Source organism: Pimephales promelas, chromosome 1 (genome assembly GCF_988280905.1).
Source record: "Pimephales promelas chromosome 1, fPimPro1.hap1.1, whole genome shotgun sequence".
Classification (NCBI taxonomy): Eukaryota; Metazoa; Chordata; class Actinopteri; order Cypriniformes; family Leuciscidae; genus Pimephales; species Pimephales promelas.
In genome coordinates this window covers 36,634,312-36,652,212 of record NC_142769.1, presented here as the reverse complement: position 1 = coordinate 36,652,212, position 17,901 = coordinate 36,634,312, and the positions used below count along the sequence as shown (strand labels likewise).

At 37.0% G+C, this 17,901-nt stretch overlaps 1 protein-coding gene across 2 annotated transcripts in view; it reads right to left on the bottom strand.

Moving 5' to 3' along the window:
* Nucleotides 1-3,371: 3,371 nt before the first annotated feature.
* The window catches only part of rorab (RAR-related orphan receptor A, paralog b), a 49,252-nt gene continuing 34,722 nt past the window's right edge, over nucleotides 3,372-17,901 (bottom strand). Inside the window, exons 1-10 of one of the 2 annotated variants that reach the window (XM_039662691.2) lie at nucleotides 15,729-15,854; nucleotides 11,530-11,615; nucleotides 9,487-9,628; nucleotides 8,035-8,451; nucleotides 7,407-7,528; nucleotides 6,510-6,642; nucleotides 6,274-6,381; nucleotides 6,070-6,180; nucleotides 5,278-5,390; nucleotides 3,372-3,754 (exon numbers count right to left, since the gene is read on the bottom strand). In XM_039662691.2, coding sequence (XP_039518625.2) covers nucleotides 3,590-3,754; nucleotides 5,278-5,390; nucleotides 6,070-6,180; nucleotides 6,274-6,381; nucleotides 6,510-6,642; nucleotides 7,407-7,528; nucleotides 8,035-8,451; nucleotides 9,487-9,628; nucleotides 11,530-11,615; nucleotides 15,729-15,756 — 1,425 coding nt within the window. In that variant the 5' untranslated portion in view covers nucleotides 15,757-15,854 and the 3' untranslated portion in view covers nucleotides 3,372-3,589. Of the gene's footprint in view, nucleotides 3,755-5,277; nucleotides 5,391-6,069; nucleotides 6,181-6,273; nucleotides 6,382-6,509; nucleotides 6,643-7,406; nucleotides 7,529-8,034; nucleotides 8,452-9,486; nucleotides 9,629-11,529; nucleotides 11,616-15,728; nucleotides 15,855-17,901 lie in introns of those variants that run through there. The other variant, XM_039662690.2, reaches the window with a different exon arrangement.

Here is a 17,901-nt window from a genome sequence, read left to right as displayed (position 1 = left end):
TCCCTTTAACAGAAAAAAAACCCCACAGTAAATCACAAAGCAGAAATTCAGAGTATTGTTATTTTTGTCTGGTTATCAAACTTACTATTTAGGTTTTTTTAAGTTAAATGCAAATATTCAGAGTAAAAAAACAAAACAAAAAATAATTCCATAATTAATGCCCCAGGTTCATAGGTTCTCTATAGAAGTGGTTCGCAACTTTCAATGTTCCTCACTTATGTCCATGCTCTTTGCTGCTTCTTGATCCTGTTACTTTTAAGTTAATCTATTTTCCTGTCTTTGCATTCCTTTTTGGACATCGTTGGCAAATGAGAAATCACCCCCACTCAATGAACCTTTCCACCTTCCCTCCAAACATATGAAAATGGCTTTGTTTAGTAAGGGGACAACTTAAAACAAGAAATATGTATTTTTCTCCTCCTTAAATTAGCATTTAAAATTTTAGAAAAAGTTATATTATGTATAATAACGTTAATATAAATTATTTTAATTAGGGCTGTCAAATGATTAATCGCATCCAAAATAAAAGTTTGTGTTTAAATAATATATGTGGGTGCACTGTGTATAATTATGTTATATATATAAATACACACACAAAAAATATTATTTATATATAAAATATTGATATTTATATATAATATAAATTATATATAAATCTAAAACGTATATACATGAAAATATTTCTTAAATACAAGCATGTGTGTGTATTTATATAACATAATTATACACAGTGCACCCACATATATTATGTAAACACAAACTTTTATTTTGGATGCGATTAATCGTTTGACAGCCCTAATTTTAATATAACAATTTTAAGTCATCAAATTTGCTGAAGCTGCCTAATGAACCAACATAAAAGAGAGCATGACAACTTCGATTTTCATCACAAGCTGTGGGATTTTTTTTTTATTGTCCTCAGCACGTTCAACACACTATTTGTCAATGTGTGACATGCGTCTTTAATAAAAGTAATTTAGGGGGTTAAACCTCTAAATACAAAAATCACAACATTAGATGAAAACTGTATTTCAAAGAAAACAATACTTTTGCATTTTTTGTACAGGTGTATATACAAAACAAAGGCAAAATACCTCAAAACGAACAAATAGGAAGAAACAGACCCTTTCTACAGGTGTACTAGTTGAAGAGTGCTTGTGGATTAAATCAAAAGACCATTGGTTAATCTGTTAAAAATTAAGAATGGAAATATGTACAGATGAAAAACCCCAGACTCCTAAACAATGAAGTTTTTCTTCAGTACAAACTGTGATCCACTCAAATGATACATTACTCACAAATTAGCATATTATGGTGTGTATATCATATAAAACATTTGGTCATTTGTCAGTGAAAATATGACAACCTTAAAAGGGACTGTGTTACTGTGATACTCTTGTTTTAACACATACATAGACAGAATAAGTACTCATGCCCCAAAACCAAAGCAAGAGAAAAATACAATACTGCCTTAGTGATGGACATTTAAAGGATAATTGGCAAATAAAGAAGAACATTCCAGGCCTCTGGACTAGCACACAGAGAATACCACACGTTACACGTCATAATAATAAACAGCTAGAATTCATACCAAACCTTGATAAGGTCAGAAATCAAAAAGCATTTAATTGATTGTAAAAAAAAAATTAATTTGCTAACCATTTAAGTGCCATAATACTTCTTTAACAGCCAACCAAAAAGTTAGATATAACCAGCACAAACAGTGGGATTGAGGACTGCTAAAAAATATATTCACAGAGAATACATATAGGCCAAATCAAAATAGGAAAGGGGATAAAGACACTGGGGCATGGGAGAGGCCAAACCAAGCGAATTTCAAAGCAAACAAAAACACATGACAAAGTTCTGCATTTAAAGCATTTGCATGCAATTTTCATATTCAAAACATGATTATGCCGTTATTATTGCTTTCTGCTCAGTATTGTTTTGGATAATTCTTCATTTCCACACCAGACCCTGATGCTCGAAGAGGACGATTTCACTGTGCTTTTTACACTTTTTTTTTTTTTCAAACGACTGTACTATACCGCCGTCTCCTTGCAGTTTCTGACTCTCCTCCTCAACTATAAAACAATAGTTTCCCTGAGCAGTCCCAAAATACCCTTTAATGAGGTCAGATATCGAATGGATTGTCTTTCACGGAACAGATACAAACAAGAACACTACAGATAAAGCAGTGCCAGCCCTTACAAAAAACATTTAACAGAGATGTTAGATCGGAACATATTTACTAAGGTTATTGCTTGTCCTTGTATGTAGGCTGCGTGCTAAATGCATTCAATTTGGTTCAAATGAGTGTTGGTGAAGGGGCACAAAAGTGTTGACACAAAGTTACTGTGAAAAAAAAAAACCCCAAGCCTGCATGTGTACACAGCTGCAAATTAAAGAATGAAACGCAAAAGTGACTCTTTATTCTCTCCTCTTCCCTGATGAGCATTACTAGGTGCAAAACGAATCTCAACATATCTCAAAAAGGGTCAGTTAGGAACAACGTCAACCTCCTCCATCCCCACGACATTTAATACAAACAGCTAGATCCCCTGGAATGTCAACACATGCCCCTCGTCTGTCAATCATCTCTCTACTCAGCTCACTTTGACGGAAATCTAATTACAGAATCAATATGGCACAACAGGGCGTCACACCACTGTCTACTCTAGACAACGCGAGCTGGCTTTAAAAGACAGATTTGACAAAACACAGACAAGTATTTCAGATCTCACAGATCTAAAATAACAGCATGTTCCTTCAGATTTTTTCACAAAATGAATTGAAATCGTTTATTGCTGGGAAAAAACACAAAGTGCTACCTTTCGTTAAGTTCTAAACATCATACATTGCATGATTTAACTAACCATATAACAAGTATATATGCACGTATTTGAGCTCACTGCCTCAGAATATACCATTTGATCATGTAAGTTTCACTACGATAGTGATTCAGGTCTCATAGTTTGAGTCCCATGTCATGCCTTGTCCACTGGCTTCTCCTGCGGCTGGGGCAGTGGTTTTGCCGAATGATGTCCCTGCTGATGTCTGTGTAGTGGAAGAAGTCAGTAAAGGGCAGTGCTGTGATGCTAGCACCAACATGGGTGGTTCATTGTGCCAACGGAGAAGAAAGACAGGGATTTCAGCTCCAGACGTTCATTTCCTGTCCCTCTCTACCCCAGCCAGACACCTCATTACCCGTTATGGCCGGTAGAGGGCGCTGCTGGGGCAGTTAAACGCAGTGGGCGTGTCCACTACGATTCCCATACAGTCGGAACAGGAGGCTGAAAGATAAAGCTGTGGGATTGAGGAACGCTCTGAATCACATTACAAAATATCGGCCTGTTTTTTTTCCCCCCTCGCATCTATAGTCTTCTCTTCTTGTCAGCCTTCTGGTGCTCGGCCAATGGGGCGAGTTAAAAGTGTAGCTGGACACTGAGAAGTGCTTTGTGAGAATGCAGTGTGCATGAACTGAGGCTGAAGTGAGATTAGAGTTCTTGTCAGCATGTTAGTATTATCTCTCTCTCTCTCTCTGAGTCTTTTTGTCTCTGAATCTGTGCAGTATTAGGATAAGTCTCTATCAGGCCTCCTGAGGCAGAACCTGCTCAAATTCGGAGCCAAACAGCTCCTTATAGAGTGGAGGGAAGCGTGTTTGGACTGTTTCTGGGTAAAGAGCTCTGAATGCGCTCAGTTTCTCCATGTGGCGACGGCATAACATCCGAACGGTGGACACTTTACAGACCAGCTAAAGGAAGGACATCAAAAATAGAGATATTTGACTTGTGTAGACAACTTCATGTTCACCAAAGCTGCATTTATTTGTTTATTTTACAAACACACGCACACAGTGCATGTAGAATTGTTAGGCACGTTGATTTTCTGATCACATTTTTTCCCATGCACATTTGTACCAATTCCAAACCACATTAATCTTAATAAGTACTATTAATTTTGTATTTAATCATTTATAAGTGATGTGTAATTCTTCATGAAGGCTGCAAAGGAAAAACGCATTTTATTCAGGTGTGCATAGTTATTAGGCACGTTTTCTTTTACAGATGAAATAAGCCAAAAAGTAAATTATTAAATGCCCATGAGAGGGATGGAATATTAAAAATTGCAGTTAAGGGATAATAACCATTGGACAGTGAAATGCTCACTGGTTCAGCAGAGTCAGACAAAAACAGGTGGAGAAGGAAAGACACATGTTAACTGCTAAAGAATTAAGATGATGAGTGTGAAACCATCAGGAACCCATCTGAAGAATCCATCTTCCAGAATCTGGCAGTAAGTTTTGAGAGTTCATTTTAAGTCCATCTCCTCCTACCCTGAAGTCCTGAACTGTTTTGCTGAGATGGACTAAAAATGAACTCCCAAATGTTACTGCCAGATTCTGGAAGATGAATTCTTCAAACAGCGGTACGAGAGGATGTGATGCTGGTCCTTCAAGAGTCACTCTCAATCAGTCTGTCAATAAAGCCTATTAAAAATGTATTTTACTACACTTCAGCTTATGATTCTTATTAAGTGAGGGTCATTTTCTAGGATTCTTTACCTAACCTCAGTCTTCGAGATCCTGACATCTTGCACTTCAGGGAGACTCTGGGCAGGTTGCAGTTCTGGAAAATGGTGGCGCTGGAGACTAAAGGGTTCCTGATGGTTTTAAACTTAATTCTTCACATTAATTATTTAGCAGTTAACATGTGTCTTTTCTTCTTCATCTGTTTTTGTCTCACTCTGATGAACCAACGAGCATTTCACTGTCCAATGGTCACGCCTTAACTGCAATTTCTAGTATTGCATTACTATTGCATTCTTCTCATGGGCATTTAATAATTTTTGACTATTCAGTCTGAGTTAAGTCTCTTTTTTGGCTTATTTCATCTGTAAAAGATTTTTTTTTTCATTTGCAGCCTTAATGAACAATTATACACCACTTATAAATGATTTAATACAAAATGAATAGTAGTTAAGATTAAGATTAATGTGTTTGGAATTGGTAAAAAGTGCCTGGGGAAAAAAATTATAAGAAAATCATTGTGCCTAATAATTCTGCACGCACTGTATATGTAATATACAGTACATACAAATATAATAAAATATATACACGTACACTATAAACAAAAACTTATGTTAGATCGCAATTAATCGATTTTGAAAGCACTAATATAAATACAGTGTGTATATATACACATACACCAACAGTGATCCGATGAGTAAAACTAACTAGTATAATATGAATGTAACCGCATTCATGCACGTATGTACCTTTGTGAGAATTCCCTCATCCCTCTGGTTCTTCTGTAGGAGGTTCTGCAAGGCGATCTTGATCTTCTGCTGGAGTTTCTCCACTCGGGTCTTCTCCTGCAGCCAGCAGCGATCTACACACACAAAAACAGTTCAGTCCCTGCACAGATTCAGCAGGGTTGGGGAAAATTCTGATGAGTTGGAATTAGAACTGCATTGGTCACACCCCAGAGAAAGTTCAACTGGAATGACAGGAAGCGGAAATTTCCCAGAAGACATTATATAATTTATTTGATTAAGTGTTCTTCCACAAAAAGTTTATTATTTATTAAATATTATTAAATATATACACCCTTTCAAACGTTTGGGGCCGGTGCGATTTTTTAAAATGTTTTTGAAAGGAGTCTCTTTTGCTCATGAAGGCTGAACTTACTTGATAAAAAACAGAGTAAAACCGGCAATATTATAAAATACTATTACAATTTTTAAAGAACTATTTTCTTTTGTAATAAATGTTAAAATGTAATTTATGCCAAATTTCACATGAATAAAAAGAAAAACAGATCTCATTTCTCATTAAGTAATATGGCTCTATGTAATAAACAAATCACACACCAAAGGCCTGAACTGGAAGTGATGCAACCGGTTTTACAGAAAATGGAAGTTTGTTGCACTGGAATTTTACATTTTATTATAGAAGGTGCACAACCCTGATATTCAGAGACTGCAGAATCAAAGCCTCTGCATAACTGATGCAATCCCAACTCCCATTAATGAATCTCTCTGATATTGCCTTTACTTTTCTTCCCTCACCTGCAGACATCAGCACGTATGATGAAAACAGGCCAATCTCATCCTCACTTAGCTGTAGAGAGTTCAGGCTCTTAGCAAACTCGAACACAGAGCTGATAAGATCATCACAGCCTAGAAAAGCATAAAAACAGTGGTTAATGCTTTGCATTTCCATTTGCAATTTCCTTTTCCTTTAAAAAAAGAAATCCAGTTCTTAATGCGCACCCAGAGCTTTGAAGACCTCCGGCCCAGCATATTTGCTGTCAAAATAGACGGTGTTGTTCTGGGAGTTATATGCCCGACACATCCTCACAAACACAACTTCTAAAGAACCTGAGAAGCAGAAAAACACAGGAAAAAAAAATAGTTTTCAGTGGTTCTGCCACAGTTTGTCACTTCATTGATGTACTTTTGCTGGTTATGCGAACTAGGATATGTTTAGAACTTTATCTGAAGTGTACCTGCTTTGAGCAGCACGATCTGATCATTCTGACAGAGCTCCATGAATCCATCAATGCGCTTGGCAAACTCAACCACATACTGCACTGCTTCGGTGACTTTAACCGCACACAGCTGCCACATGTCCTCCTGAGACTAGATGGTGCAGAGAGACGGTCTGTTAGTACACACACCTGATTATTCCTCATAAAGTGCACTCATCCATTTGTCTGTCCATCCATTGATACATACATACATACAAAACAAAGAAGAAATGTAGGTAAAACAAGAAATAAACTAATTATTACAAATGTTTCCTTTTTATAAACTTTTATCAACATGCACTACTCATAAAACACACCATATGAAGCATGCAGTCGCTCCTATAGTCGACCAAACGTTAGTCGATGAAAAAGGCTTAGTCAAACAAGGCTTTGTCGACCAAATTCCACAGGAATTGGCAAAGTCACGTCAGTTCGAGACAGACTCATCGTTAAATGGTCCATATGGTAATTATATCAGGCAGGAAATCCAAAAGTTCGCCTATCATTCATCAACATCAAACATGGCTTATCATTTAAGAACATTTAAATTGTAGCCTTATGTTAGCCACTTTACATGGCCGCTCGCTCTACCGTTAAACTATATCTAAGTGTTTGTGCGAAGTGCGGAAGCTAAATTAGTCCCACACTTAACTGAATAATTATTCAATTCATAAATGTGCGACTACTCGACTAATGGCTTTAATTAACGACTACAAGTTGACTAGAAAAATTTTTGGAAGCTCTATAAAATCCAGTGGTGGTCATTAAATAAATTTGAGACATTAAAGCGATTCGTCTCGGCTGACCACTTGTGATAAGATCATCCGAGATGTTAATACCAGGTGTGCACAGAGCCAAAAAGACATAACCAAACACCTTCTTTTGGTACGTGTCCAGGTCGGTCTGTAAGACTGTCTGCCAATTGCTGGGCTGTAGTTCCTCTCGAAGATACTGGCACGTCTCCAGGTGAGACTTGCAGATGTTCTCTGACAGATGTTCTTTGTTAGAAACACACAAATAGTCAAACAGCTGGAGATGACACACATTCCTGGGCTTGTAAAATGCACATCAGATATTCTGAATATTATTGCCGCATTACATTTTCTAAAACAAATTCATTAAGACTAATTTCAGTAAAAAGGTGGGAAAAGTGCTCTGGTACTCTTTGACTGGCGTGTGTTAATGAGGTACTTCCTACTAATGACATGTTAAATGGGCCATGGAGGTGAGTTCAGAGACCCCTGCTGTTTCAAACCCCACAGCTGTCAATCATGCCCGTAATGGCAACATCCTTTATAATTATTTAGGGCGGCACAATGTAATTTAATTTGATATTTCCTTTCTTTGCAATTACATGGCAAATGATGCCAACATAACTAATAGTTAATCTATGATACAAAAATATTCTGTCTTTGTACTTCTATGATGTATTCAATTCAAGCATCCAAAATAAGATTTTTTTTTTTCATGTGAAATATGTATTTTTGCAAGTGATTAGTATTACCTAGATCACTGTCAGGAGGTGAAGATTCTCCATTGCTATAGCAACAATATTGATCCAGGCCAGAGTCTGAGCTAAGGTCGCATACAGGTTCTAGTTTAATGCCATCCATGTCTAGACCTGACTGGTCTGGAGAGGGCTGAATGTCCAGGTAAAATCCTCCAATTGCTGGATCTGCCTTTCCCTCTTCTGGGGTCTGACCATTCACGTATCCACTGAGGTCATCTGGGAGCTCTGTGACGCCATTGGTGGACAGGGCGTAAGAGGGTGTGAGTGGCTCTGCCTCTCCTGGAGGTTGAGGTTCCCGCCCCTTCTCGGTCTCATCACCCATTTTCTCATCCTGCTGCTGTTGGCGGTGTTTCTGAACTTCTGCGAAAAGACTGTCCCTCTGCTTCTTAGACATGCGGCCGAACTTCACAGCTGCAAGCGACCACACAAAAGCAAGATAAAAGCAGTCGGTTAATCATTAATGACCTTATTATCATGCTATATGTTTTAAAGCATTGATACCGCTTTACAATAATGTCCCTTTTGATTTTAATAATGTATTAGTAAATGTTGGGACTAACATCCACTAGGATTAATAAATGCTTTGATATACTCAAGGCAAAGTTCTTTCCCATTCTTTGATTGGGGTAAAACAAAGTGCGAAATACGTGAACAGCGATATACTGTTAGCGAACATCCAACACTGCCCACACTGCTGAGTGGCGTGCTTTCCTCTCATTAACATAATTAACACACAACAAAATTAAGAAAACGAAGGAAGCCCTGAACCACAATGTAAAAAAAAAAAAAAAATCTAGCATTTCGAGATTAAAGTCGAAACATCCGGAGATTAAAGTTGAAACCTTTTGAGATTAAAGTTGAAACCTTTTGAGATTAAAGTTGAAACATTTTATGTTTTTAAAGTTGAAATGTTTCGACTTTAATCTCGAAATTTTTCGACTTTAATCTCGTAATGCTACATTTTTTGTTGTGGTTCAGGGCTTCTGTAGAAAACAACAAGTATTAAAAAAAAAAATATATATATACATAGAAATGGATATGTTTGCATGAGCTCTGCAATTCGGCATAAAGTCACGTCATGTTTATTTATATATCACTTTATACAATAAATTGCTTAAAATCAAGCAGCTGTGCTGTATTAAACATGAAAAACAGTGTCAGTGTCTGGTTTCATCCAAAGGACTACTTCAATTTCTACAATAAAGCACTGCAAAAAATGCAACTGAAATGATAACTGAATTACAAAATATTTGAAAAAATGCAAATGTTTTAGCATATGCCATTGCTTAAAAACATCAAAGCTCATGGTAAGTTTTTCTATGGCGAAAACGAATGGGATTTTTACATTATAAACTCTACTGTCACACTCTAAATAACTGGAGAGAATTAGATACACCAGCAGCCACATGCACATCACTCAGACTACTGTGAGAGTTGAGAGCATACCATCTCTTGACATGCCCACTGCTAAGCATTTCTGCAGGCGACAGTGCTGGCAGCGGTTTCTGCTGGTCCGGTCGATCAGACAGCTCTTCTGCCGAGGACATGAATATGACACAGTGCCCTGCTGACTCCTCCGGAAGAAACCCTGAGAGAGAGAAACAATAATTCCTCTAGATTAAGTTTGACATTTGCAGCACAATTCAGATTGATTTATAAACTCTTTAATCAGTCCAGTAACTAAATAATACATGTGTATATCCCAATTACTGTGGCCATAACATTCCAGTCACATATTTCCATCCAAATAAGTGAGTTTTTTGCACATTTTTTGCCTCTCTTTCTAGTGCAGTGGCGCGTTATGTGAGCTCCAAATGAACTTGGATGCATGAAGAATGCATGAAGTGTAAATGCCTCTAGAGCACTAAGGTGTGCGCATTCACCTTCTGTGGTTATTCATGCCACACTCACATGAAAGTATAAACAAGGCTTTGGCATAGCATTCTGGTTTCACTTTAATCTTTTCGTCTGTGTGTGTTAATGGGAATGATGAGTAATAAAGTAAAATAGTATTACAATTTAAAATATTTTTATTATATTAAATTTTTTTATTTATTCCTCTAATGGCAAAGCTGAATTTTAATTATCATTATTCCAGTCTTCAGTGTCACATGACCCTACAGAAATCATTCTAATATGCTGATTTGATGCTCAGGAAACATTTCTTATTACCAAAGATAAAATTAGTTGCACTGCTTAATATAACCATGGATTCTTCTATGAATGGAAAGTGCAAAAAACAGCATTTATTTGTAATTTATTTAGACATTTTTAGCAGCATTATAAATGTATTCACTGTAACTTTTATAAACTAAATGAGTCCTTGCCAAGTAAAAGTATTTTTCCATATATACTCTCACACTATATTTGCTTCTATTTTAGAACACTTGATGATTATCTAATCAAAATAATAAAATATGCCTTTTAGAGACGATAAAAATAACTGAAATCGAATGCATTTCTGATTCTTAATATGTTTCTGCAAGTTGCATGATACGGTTTACTCTATCACTAGCACTATCTTTAAATATGCAACTTTGCTGCATACCAAATGCATAAAATTGACCAGCTGGATATAACCTAACGTAAATCGATGGCATCAAAACTATTAATCATGACAATAAACATTCGGGTCAGGCTCGAAAGAGTTTTTGGCATTGTTTTAACCGCTTAAAGTGCTACTAATGTTAGCGTCCTCTCTGCCTTGATGCCAAACATACTGCTCTTCTCCACAAATAAAGCATCTAGTCAACAAATGAATTACTTTAGAATGATATGACAACATGTACGGTAGTCTACTCTATACATTGATAAACCGATATACTGTACATATACATTGTCTATACATTATCTATACATTGTACTCTATACATACAGTCTATGTTTTAAAGGGATACTCCACTTTTTTGGAAATAGCCTCATTTTACAACTCCCCCAGAGTTAAACAGGTGAGTTTTACCGTTTTCAAATCCATTCAGCCGATTTTCTGATATTTAGAAGAATATTTTATTGACTCATTGACTACCATAGTATATATTTTTTCCAACTATGGTAGTCAATGAGACCAGAAAGTTCTGTCTGGTTACTGATATTCTTCTAAATATCAGAAAATCGGCTGAATGGATTTGAAAACGGTAAAACCCAACTGTTTAACTCTGGGGGAGTTGTGAAATGAGCCTATTTCCAAAAAAAAAAAAAAGTGGAGTATCTCTTTAAATCTGTATATGTGCAGGGAGCAGCTTCATGTGTCAAAACAAACACCACAAGGTGTCAGTGATTTCACTTCTACAGGCCGCTCTTATACCGTAAATTGACAGCGGGCCCTTCCCAGACGCTCCAGCAACGGACGCAACCCAGAAAAATAATAGGTATGAGAAAACTGACTAGAAATCCACCAATCTCTATTTTAAATGATAGTATACAGTATAAAAAAAGATTATGATTTTAAAGAAAATGATCGACTGAGATGTTTCTTTTTCTTTTTCTTACCTTGCATCCCTCACAGGTGATAACACCATAATGGATCCCTGATGATTTATCTCCACAGATTTTACAGGGAATACTCTCAATCTGAGCTAAAAAAATACAAATAAAAAGACAGAAAGACACTTTTAGGAAATTGAGAAAAAACAAAACAGTTGTCATTTTCTTTTTCTATGCAAAAATACTTTTTGTTAGTACGTAAGTTTCCCATGAAATACTGTGAGGATTTTAACATTGCGCTGTTTGAGCGGCCCCCACCATCCATAGCAACACTGGTTCAAACAATTGGCATGAGTTTAGGCTTTACGTTCCATACAACTAAAAACGTGCGTTTGGTAAACTTGTTTGGAGGAACAATTCTATTTAGTGCTGCAGAAATTACAAAGTTCTGTTTGGATTACAGTTCTGTTACAGATCTGTTTTTGTCTCTGGAAAAAAAAAAAGTTTTTATTCATTTAAACTAATCAGCAGACACCATAATCACATCAAGACTAATTCCACAGCTCCTGACCTCCTGAATTAGCTAACACAGAGAGAACAAGGCCTGAGGTCTGTTGTGCAGAGTGTAACCTCAGGCTTTAGCTACAACGGTAAAACATACATTATATATATATATATATATATATATATATATATAAGGCATGGGCGAAAAATCGATTAAATGAATTAATTCAAATTTTTGTTGCGGGCGATTTTAAAAATAAGTAAATCGAATTTTTGGTCGTAAATAAATCGTAAATCGAATTTAAAAAATAAAATAAAATCTGAGATTTTATTTTTAGGCCATATCGCCCAGCCCTAATATATATATATATATATATACACACACACACACACACACACACACACACACACACAAATTCATATTTTTTTAAATGAATCCAGGCAGCACCACATAAACCACTCAATTTATTCAAGCAGAAAAAAATGGCTCTGACTATTGAGATCACCCAAGGGACTGACTTCATCTGTAAGTACAATCTGCTCTCCAAACATCCAACATTCATTTGGTTAACAACAGTATGACAATGCCATTCTCCCTCAAGCGATGAGCTTGCTTCATGATAACGCTGTGGTGCATTTCAGTAAATATCAAAGTCAAAATGCACTCCTAGTTGGAGATGGCGTCTGCATGCTCATGGATTGTATGCAGTAGTCGTGCATGAATCCCTCAGCGGCACGGCTGCGGTTGGTTGTGAAAGAGAACGCAGAGACGGTGTGCAAGGCTTTTGAAAGGGATGCTGGGGGAATAGAGCAGGAGGAGAAATCCATTTAGAGAAGAGCAATGCAGTCGTTCCGGCAGCCCTGAGGCGCATACAGTACAGGATGAAAAAGTAAAATGCATCTCATCACCAGAGTGCTCTCTCTTTTCTCTCTCTCAGTCATAGACTCATACTCATACGGTTTTTTTTTCATCTGCGGACTCTATTTGCAAAGGCATCAGAGTTTGAGAATGACTATTTTCTCATGATTCCAGAAAGGGCTAATCCCCTTTGGTTCTGCATGCCGTATTCATTAAGGGCATCCTCACTCTCTCTCATTAGATATGTAAAACCAATCGGCAGTAATTAGTTACTCCAAAGCACAAAACGCTAATCTGGTCTGAATTATGGATTAATACATCAAAGGCACATTCTCCCAGGGCAGCCGCTAAAGTCTTGCAGCAGTAGGTACCGCTGTTCGGCTCTGATGCAAGGGCACGGCTTACAGAGCTGCTATTTCAGACTACAGAAAAGGAACGTTCTTGAAGGCCATATACAGATGAGGATTGTAAACGCATGAAGACTGCACAACAATAGAAGTGTGTGTGTGTGTAAAGAGATTTGATTGCTGTTCTTAGTAGCACTGATATATTAGCCAGGCCATTCGGTGAAACCGTTGTTGTCGGTCAGTCATTTATTGTAGGTTTAGCGGGTCCACCCTGGGTTCACCTCAAAGAGCATGCACAGAGAAGTCAAAACTAAACATGATTGAATGACTCGTAAACGCAAGTACACATGCGATCAGTTCCGGCGGAACTTTGAACATGATTCAGTTCGGTTCAGTTGGACATTGCACAACTGATTCAGATCACTTGGACGTCACTGTGATTACACGAGGTAAAAACAATATAAATACTGTTCGTTTTCTCACAAAAACCGCTCGTTTCGTGTCTTAGGCCATCAATGTGTACTTACATTTACGAGTCATTAAATCATGTATAATTTTGACTTCTCTCATGCTCTTTGACGTGGACCCCCTATACCTGCATTATATGACTGATAGACAACAACGGTTGGACCGAAAAATGTCAAAATTGAAAATACTGTGGAAACAAAGACACCTACATCTTGGATGCCCTTGAGGTAAGTTAAAACATATCAAAAATTAGTTTCAAAGTGAACTATCCCTTTAACTGTTTTATTAATCATTAATATATAGACATTAAGAGAATTGTTATGCAAGTACTTTTAATACTTAAGTACATGTAAAATCAGGTACTTTTTACTTAAGTAGGGTTGTCATTGTGGTACTTCTACTATTACTTAAGTAAATATGTCTGTGGTTATTTGTACGTTTACTTAAGTACTGAGATTCAGTACTTCCTCCACCACTGTATATATATACATGCATCGATATCAATAGACTGAAAAAACCATACCAGCCCACCACTGCATGTTTATTCTTGTCTGAAACATTTTATAGCCAAGCATCTACAAACCAACCAATATTTTACAAACATGTACCATTATCCGCAAATGCAGACTTTCGAACACACAAGAGACTCTCTTTTCTGTTTGCAAGTGTCGCTTCCTCCCCATGAGAGGTTGTGGTTTAACATGTTTGGTTTCTCTCCCGGTGTGAAAGTGCTGATGTGCTGTCTAAGTAGGAAACATAAAACACAACACCCAACCAATGTCAAAGCCTGCAGATACACACGCACAGACACACACATGCGTTCCCTCCCCCTTTGGGCCTTCTGTAATCTGTTGACAACACTGACTCACAGCGGCTTGAGATAAACACTTCATCATAACAAAGGAAGAAGGAACATTCTGGCACATAAAATAGTCTTAAACTGAACCATCCTCAAACTTGAAAGGTCTTTGCAAACGCATAGACATTATGTCGTTATTTTCTTATTACCCTAATAATTATTCATTATTGTCATTATGTGTAATTAGGTTGAAAATAAAGACTTAAAAATGATCTTCTCCAAGAACAAACTTAATGATGACCAAGCCCTTTAAATTCAACTAATTAACATTCATGCCTAACCTTAATTGACACTAAATGAAGCCATGGTGTTCTTTGTAAGCGAGTTTCGGTTCTGGCAAGTCAGTCCCAGGATGAAACTCTTTAATCTTATTAACCTCTGGTTAGGATATCAGCAGGTCACGCAAGAAAAAGAGATGCTTTCACAACTAGCTTTTTCGTAGACAAAAAGATCTTTGATAATCAATCATTTTAGTTTGATCTGAAAACAGTAAAGGAGGACACATTTTTTGAAGTGCTGAAATAATCTCTAATCTCTTTGAGAAAGAAACGGCGGAGGCTCACACAGATGTTCCACTGCCCTATACCTTATCACTAATAGATAATGACAGCTGCCAGCAAGACTTTGCATTGCCTGTGTATGTGTGTGTGAGTACATGCGCACAGTGATTCAGAGTGGGGGTGGGGGGGATTAAGTAAAACACAGCCGTTGGTGGAATAAAAATCCATGCGCTCCAATGGCAGTCCACCACTGCCTACCATAAATAGGTCAGTAGAACAACATTCCCCAATCATCCAGCATGGCAACATTCCCATGCCGTGCCAAACAGCCAACATGGCCGCCCATGTATGAGCTGTCAGAAAGACGCCATCGTATCACATCCCATCCAACACACACTTACTGATTTATTAACTTATGCTCACTGCAGTTTCAGATGGACTGAGACGTTCCCTCAAACGCACACATTGCACATTACTACAAATCAAAAAAAAAAAAAAAGATCTAATAGTCACTTTGCAATTCAAAATAGAAAACATGTAAATGAACATGCAAAACAGCACACAGGACAGTCCATGATGTTTTGGAAGCAAAACAGCCACATTATACATGCAAGAGCTCAAAACATTAAAGAAACATTAAGACAACAGCTCTCAAGCACTCAAATCTCTCAAGTGCACCCAGGCACGCATTTGCATGGATTTAGCCAACTTGTAAGTCCCTCTCCTACCTTTCATGGCTGTGATCATTAAGTACATCCTGAGGCTCTGTGACCATGCAGAGGACCGTCAATAGCCTTGCCTCAAGAGCATGTGCAGGTCTGGACACAAGCGTTGTGCTGCCGACTGACTGTAGCGCTGCTGTGCCTCCCCCTGCCTGTCGTCTCTACCGCATGAGAATCCATGTGACCGTGACATAAGGACTAAAACCCTTTCTTCCCGCCCCCTCAACCCCCGGAGTGACAGCTGTGCCACCCAATAGGTGATTAGTGAGCAAGTGTTTAGATGACTCTGTGGTTTAAAGGGTTAGTGTTGGCTCACCTTGCACTGCTCTGCAACGTGTTCTGCTGATACTATAATGTATGCAGGAAGTGATCTGCAGTCTCACATTATGAGAGCAAACCTAAACATTTTCCCTACCTCCGAGAGGCATCGGCTACCTGTAGCCTGTAGTCTTTTTGATGACATGTCATCATTATTATTACTTAGCACATTATACATTACCAAGGATCTAATCTACATATGAACTAAAGGCAAATATACAATGTGCTGAATAAATGTTTTGAGTGGACTTTTCACCCTGGAGGTGCTTTGTGGCACTTTTTAAAATGACAAGTTATCAATTTACCCAGACTTGACTAGATTTCACTAACTTACTGCAAGTACAGTAACTTAAAAATGCATGTATGTTTAATGTAAAAAATACACGTTGAATGTAAGAATATATATTACTGTTAAAAAAATTGGGGTCAGTAAGAGTTTATTTTTTATAAATCAAGTTTATTCAGCAATGATGAATTAAACAGATCAAAGGTCAAGGCATTTATAATCTTACACAAGATTTATATTTCAAATAAATGCTGTTCTTTTGAACTTTCTATTCATCAGATAATCCTAAAAAAATGTAATCATGGTTTCCACAAAATATTAAGCAGCACAACTGTCGTCAAACATTGATAATAAGTAATATAAGCACCAATTCAGCATTTTACAATGATTTTTCTGAAGGATCATGTGACTAAAGATGATAATGAAAATTCAGCTTTGCGTCAAAGAAATAAATTACAATTTAAAATATATTAAAATAGAAAATAAGATATCATGATAGTACTGTTGTTTTTACTGTATTTTTGATCAAATAAATTTTTATTTCGTGAGCATAAGATACTTCTTTCAAAAAAAAAAAAATCATGAAAGAATGTTACTGACCACCGAACAGTAATGTATATAGAAATGTTTGATAACATTTTGTTCCAAATAAAAAAAGGTTAATTTAGTAATAAAATGTACATAATTATTAAGAATGTATTTTATGGAAAAAAAAAAGTTTTTTTTTTTAATTTGCCTTTTATATGTCATGTATTATCTGTTCTGTACATTTATTAAAATAATAGCTACTAGAGAATTTTGATGAGATAGTTAATTATTTTTTTTAAAATGGTTATTAATAAACAATAAATTATGATAAATTATGACTACATTTATTTGTATTTTATTTGAATATTCCGTAACGCCACCAGCAGCACAGCAGTGATTTGAAATGGCATGCGTTTGCCAACAGGATAACTGGCTTATTTGAAATTCTACCCATATGTGTGTGGGGGGTACAAACACATGCGCATGTAGCCTTATACAGGTCTGGCTGAATCTGAGGGGAACGTAGCCATCTGAATGCTAATGATCTGGCCTGGACCCAACACAACACCCTCTTCAATCCACTTTCGCCAAAAGGTCTGCTCAAAGAAGAAACCACACAGCAAACTGAACCAAGTATCATGAAAAAACATCTCTCCGGTTGTGAAAACTATTACGCAACACAGTAGCTGTAAGAACCTGCTGGCTAACCTTATCAGGTAAACGTTTCAGAGACGCCGGCTATGTGACCTTAAAGCAACAGTTCAGCCAAAATGAAAATTCTGTCAACATTTACTCACACTTCAAATATGGATTTCTTCTGCGGAACACAAAACATGAATTGATGTTTGGTTTGTTTAATTATTTATAAATTAATTTAAGTTCAACCTAGTTCAATCACCTCATGGACCACAGTTTGAGAATCACTTTAAACACGAGCCTCTAAATGCTGTTCCTTCTAGAAACATCTTCCACATGCTGTCCAACTGAGGACTGAATAGTTTGAAATAGAGATGCTGGAGCTGTTTCTGCAGGTCTCATGTTTCACGG